The 6022-nt window shown below is 45.4% G+C and overlaps 1 protein-coding gene across 1 annotated transcript; it reads right to left on the bottom strand.

The window, feature by feature from the left end:
• Nucleotides 1-3607: 3607 nt before the first annotated feature.
• Nucleotides 3608-4882, bottom strand: LOC133662835 (uncharacterized). Its single transcript, XM_062067007.1, has 2 exons — nucleotides 4189-4882; nucleotides 3608-4109 (listed from the first exon to the last, which is right to left on the bottom strand). The coding sequence occupies exons 1-2, from the start codon at nucleotides 4767-4769 to the stop codon at nucleotides 4076-4078; spliced, it is 615 nt and encodes a 204-aa protein (XP_061922991.1). The 5' UTR covers nucleotides 4770-4882; the 3' UTR covers nucleotides 3608-4075.
• Nucleotides 4883-6022: the final 1140 nt, after the last annotated feature.

Here is a 6022-nt window from a genome sequence, read left to right as displayed (position 1 = left end):
AAATCTATAAACTAATCTAGCGGTTATCAACTTTTACTCAAAAATAATGCACATTTTCCCCACTGCGTCGATAAAAAAAACAAATTCTCCCAAGGAAGCCACAACAAGTGGCTTTGGAGACGCGGGTATCAGACCCTTGAGCTTGACCAACACCTAAGAATGTAACGACTGGTTACACCGGGCCGTGCCTTTATGTTGCACTTTGTTAGGGTTTTTCTGTGTTAGTTCCTGTCCTGTGCTTTTATTTTGGCGCCTCTTCCAGTTTTGATTGTGTTTTCCCCTGGCTGCTTCACTTCTGTCCCGGAGCATTTCCCTGCACCTGCTTTCTGTTTGCAATCTCTCTCTAGGTCGTCCTCAGACGAGCCTTCCATCGTTGCTTCCAGTCATCCCGATTCTCCATACATTTGGCCAGTTCCTTGGTACTCTGAGCTCCTGCATCCTTCTTGAGTATGTCCACGTATGTTAGTGTGGGACGTCCTCTTGACCGATGCCCATGTGTTGGTTCCCACAGTACCAATCTGCTGGCTGGCAGCTCCTGATGCCTTTGGTAGTGCCCTGCTAGTCTCATTCTCCTTACAGCAATCTTCTCACTCACCCTTGGTATTCCCTTGTAGAGGACTCTGTCGGTTACGTGCGCACTCTTGTTGATGTTATGCACTGCACGCAGCATCCTGGTGTAGCAACCATCCAGAGACCTCTCCAGGGTTGGCTTCAGGGTCCAGCATTCGCTGCCATAGAGGAGAACGGACTCAACTGTCGCGTAGAAGAAGCTGAGTTTGATTTGGCAGGGGAGGTTGGAGTTCCATACACTGGTCATGCAATCAGAACTATTTAAGTTGATCCTTTTCCCTACCTTCGTTGTCGGGACATTGTTGTCGATTCTCTATTCACTGGTGACCATAGACGATCCTTTTGATGCTAAGCGCAAGTACACTCGTACTTTGTGGACGCCGTCTGCTCCACATTTCCTGTAAGTGTTTTGCATTTTGTTTTGTTTTCATCATAGCTTGTCCGGTCAGAGCACTCCCCCGTTGCCCTCGCTTTTTGTTCGTTTTATCAATAAAGAATACATTTTTTACTGCACGCTGCTCCTCGTTCGTCTGCATCCTAAAATCATAACAACCTCCTGAGTCTTCCACGACGCACCGTTTATAAACGCTTGACAAAGAAATAGTTCATCTACTTTAAAAAGTGGTTTTGTTCAAAAAAGATTCAGCTTTTCAAGGTTTAACCAAGTGATTGTAAAATTGTAAATACACTGAAGCAAAAGCTGTGAGGAAGAATATCCATCCATCCATCCATTTTTTTACCGCTTGTCCCTCTCGTGTTCGCGGGGGTGCTGGAGCCTATCCCAGCTGCATTTGGGCGAAAAGGCGGGGTACACCCTTGCCAAGTTGCCACCAGATAGACAGACAATATTCACACACTAGGGTCAATTTCGTGTTGCCAATCAACCTTGTGCGGGAGAATAAACGTATCTTAATTGACATGAAATATTTAACCAACGTGGTCAGTTAATTTAGTACACCCAAACAAATCAGATTTGGATTTTTTTAAATTCACGAGCTCTGTAAAAAAAACAACTATTGTTCTAAAGTGTATTCTCTATCAAAGTCTGATGTTGCGATCCTAATGTTTGAATGGGTTGTATTATTTTTTGCCTACACATGATCTATATGAGTCTGCACATAAATTTGACACCAAAATGAAGGGGAAAGTTCAAAACAAACATTATAAACCAATTTTGAAGTATGAAATACATTCAACCAGCGATCAAGCCTATTTTTTAAGGGAATCACCAGTACTGTCTCAACGAGACCCACACATGATTTAGCGTTGTTAGGGCCTGATCCACTAAGATTCAAATACCACACGCTAAACAGCATGTGCAAACTATAAAATTGCATGTACTATTACTAGGCATGTTGCGTGCAATGTTCTAAGATTGCATGTACAATTGATAACTGGTGCGGACCCCCTTATTTAAATGAGGTCTTTGCATTTACTACAAGGTTTTCACCATGGATACATTAATTTACTCATTCATGTTTTCATGTGGTGTTTTGATTGGATCTGTAACATGCTGCAAACATGTAAACAATTTTTCTGGACATTTTAAAAGCAGTCCTATAAATTAAAAAAAGAACTTCCCCGAAAAAGAAAAAAAAAGTAAAAAAAAAAAGAAAATCCCAGCAGACACTAAAAGACATCACTTGAATTTGTTTACAATTATGTTGCTGAATAGATGAAAAGGCTTATATTTTTTATTTTCGACAAGCATACAAAGGACCGAGCTGCAGCGTGATCGCCTCTTTTCTCGCAGCTATTTTAGTGCAACTTTCAAATTGCACGTCCTTTCTCGACGTACTAAAAAAGGAGGCAAAACAGCTCCCGCAGTACCATTTCAATGTTGAAAAATCACACTGTGTGTGCTAAATGATCACATTTGCATTTTCTCCTCCTGGTACTGTGGGTGGTCTGATGATCAGCATATATTCTACATATTCATTAAGGCAGACACCAAATGGCTTGTGCTCTTAATTCTACTCACTCAAAAGACGCAATTCTCCACAAACATGTTTTGTAGATCAGCTTTGCGTGTGCTATCAGGTTTGCACGTATCTTAGTACACACAAACCTTTAGTAGATCAGGCCCTTAGTGTGCCTATCTTAACATAACTACACTGAATAAGTCATGTTTAGCTCCTTCTTAGCAGGGTAATTGTAGAATCCAAAGTGCGGCCAAACCTTTTCCTTCAGTGGAATTAGACCTGACTGTTTTCCTTTCTCCTCCATAGTGAAGCATTAGCAACATTTAAAAATAGCCAAGGTTAGCTGCACGCCGGACCGGCTCCCTCTTTGCCAGAAGTATACACTATGGAGGCTGTTACCGTACAAAGCGCAGAGATGGCTTGACCAACATCTTTTAATTATAGACTTAGACTAACTTTATTGATCCACAAGGGAAATTGTTCCTTTTTTAGACTTCAATTGTTGAAAATGTTCGATCTTAATAGGAATCCTGGTTCAGACTGTTTTTTGGGACATCTGGAATCTGTCCCTAAAGGGGGGATGCTGTGACGATCTGTCATTTCACTTCTCGACTTCTTTCAGCACTCCTAGTATCAAACCGACATTATTGCATACTGTTTCACCGTGTAATTCTGAAGCTATTTCATCTCCAGTATGAAAGAGGTACATTCTTGCATGTTTGCGAGGTTGGCATTTAGAGATGTTCGATAATATCGGCCTGCCGATATTATCGGCCGATAAATGCTTTAAAATGTAATATCGGAAGTTATCGGTATCGTTTTTTTTATCATCGGTATCGTTTTTTTAATTTTATTTTTTTTAATTAAATCAACATAAAAAACACAAGATTCACTTACAATTACTGCACCAACCCAAAAAACTTCCCTCTGTTATGTCTTGGCGAAAAGGAGGACTCAGATGCAGAGGAGTGACAATTGACTCAGACCTTTATTTAAACAATTCCTTGCTATCTCTAGGACAGAGTGATTAAAGAAAGTGGCTACAAAATCTATCTAAGATATATTCAAGCACCTATAGGGTATTAGCGTAGGACATAAGGCAATAAACAGAAAATCACTCCATAAGGAGGAACAGGCAATAGCCAAAAAGTTATATGAGTCGAATACACAAAAAAAAACCCAACAATCTATAATGATCTACAAAAAGGAAATTCTCTCATGCTAAAAGGTTGAGACGCTATAAACAGAAAGTATGTATGAAATATTTGAGAGGCCTGAAAACTAAAAGCGCTCCAGAAGGAGGGGAAAAAAGGAAGACAAGGCACTATGAAAATTGATACAAAAAGACTTGACCAAAAACTTAGCAAAAGAAAATCACTCTCTCAGAGGGAACAAAGGAATCAATAAACAAAGCGAGACAATACTTATCAAAGTTGGTAGATGGCTGTGAACAAGGCTGTGGACAAGGCTGGAGGTACGTAGCGAGACGATATACTCTGGCAACAAGACAGGGGAAGACGAGGACTATATACACATGAGGGAGGGTGACACAGGTGGACACAATCAGGCAATCAGGAGAGACATCAGACCAGTGACACAGGAGGAAGGGCAAGTGGCCTGAAACGAGAGGAGGATTAGAATTTTCAAAATAAAACAGGAAATGTGCCAGACAACCCCAAAACAGGACTTCCCTCACCACGGTGTGACAGTACCCCCCCCTCTATGGCCGACTCCGGACGGCCCAGACTGTTCGGGGTGGTCTCTGTAGAAGTCCCTGATGAGAGTGGGGTCGACAATGTGGCGGGAAGGAACCCACTGTCTCTCTTCGGGTCCATATCCTTCCCAATCCACCAGGAATTGTCTGCCCCGACCCCGGTTGCGCACTGCCAACAAGCGTTTAACCTTGTATACTGGTCCACCTTCAATTACTTCGGGTGGTGGAGGGGACGTGGTGGCCGGGACCATGGTGCTTTCTTTGGCTGGTTTGACCTGACTGACGTGAAAGGTGGGATGGACGCGGAGGGATCGGGGCAGACGAAGCCGAACCGCTGCAGGTCCGACGAGCTTGGTAATTGGGAATGGACCTACAAAGCGTGGTGCCAGTTTCCTTGATGTGACCTTGAGATGTAAGTTCTTGGCTGAAAGCCAGACTCTCTGACCGGGTTCGTACGCAGGCGCAGGTCGTCTCTTGCGGTCTGCCGCTCTCTTCATCCGATCTTGTTGTCTAGTCAATACTTGACGGGCGGCTGCCCAAATGCGGCGACAACGTCGGACCATGGCATGGGCGGAGGGGACCGACACTTCTGACTCATTCTCTGGAAAGAGAGGAGGCTGGTACCCTAAGGCACAATGAAAGGGAGAGAGGCCGGTGGCTGATGTAGGCAGCGAATTGTGCGCATACTCTACTCAGACCAGGTGTTTGCTCCATGTGGAGGGGTTCTGGCAGACCAAGCACCGGAGGCCGGTTTCCAGCTGCTGGTTGAGTCGTTCGGTCTGGCCGTTGGCTTCTGGATGATATCCTGATGTCAGGCTGGCCTTGGCTCCAATGAGTCGGCAGAACTCCCCCCAGAACCGTGATACAAACTGTGGTCCCCGGTCTGAAACAATGTCTTTGGGAAATCCATGAACTCGGAATACATTAGTCATCATAGTCTCTGCCGTCTCTTTGGCGGATGGTAATTTAGGCATAGCAATGAATCTGACCATTTTGGAGAATCTGTCGACCACGGTGAGGACGGTGGTGTTACCTTGTGAGACCGGGAGGCCTGTAACGAAGTCCATCGAGATGTCTGACCACGGTCTGGAGGGAATGGGGAGCGGCTGGAGAAGTCCCATGCGAGACCTGGAAGACATTTTGTTCCTGGCACAGACCGAACAGGCCTCTACGTACTCCCGGACCTCCGTCTCCATGGCTGGCCACCAGAACCGCCGGGAGATCACAAACATGGTTCTTTTAACTCCCGGATGGCACGAAAGCAGCGAGGTGTGAGCCCAATGAATCACCCGGGGACGCAGCTCAGTGGGGACAAACAATCGATTAACAGGACATCCCCTAGGTGGCGGGGCCACACCGTTAGCTTGCTTTACCTCTGTTTCTATTGGCCAAGTTACCGCTCCTACCACACAGTTCAGTGGAAGGATAGTCTCAGGTTGCTTGGCCTCAAGCTCGGGGTCGAATAATCGTGACAAGGCGTCTGGCTTGACGTTGCGGGACCCCGGCCTGTAGGAGAGCGAGAAGGAAAAGCGATTAAAAAAAAGCGCCCACCTGGCCTGGCGAGAGTTGAGTCTCTTAGCCTTCTTTATGTATTCCAGGTTCTTGTGATCTGTCCAGACGATGAACGGGTGTTCGGCCCCCTCAAGCCAATGCCTCCATGGCGAGCTTCACCGCCAGCAACTCACGATTGCCGACATCATAGTTCTTTTCAGCATTGGACAGCCGCCGCGACAGAAAGGCACATGGATGCATCTTGCCGTCCTGTTGAGAACGTTGAGACAGGACCGCTCCCACTCCTTCATTAGAAGCGTCCACC

The sequence above is a fragment of the Entelurus aequoreus genome, linkage group LG12, assembly GCF_033978785.1.
Source record: "Entelurus aequoreus isolate RoL-2023_Sb linkage group LG12, RoL_Eaeq_v1.1, whole genome shotgun sequence".
NCBI lineage: Eukaryota > Metazoa > Chordata > Actinopteri > Syngnathiformes > Syngnathidae > Entelurus > Entelurus aequoreus.
The sequence above is the reverse complement of the archived record's forward strand: the minus strand, read 5'-3'. Positions and strand labels throughout refer to the sequence as shown.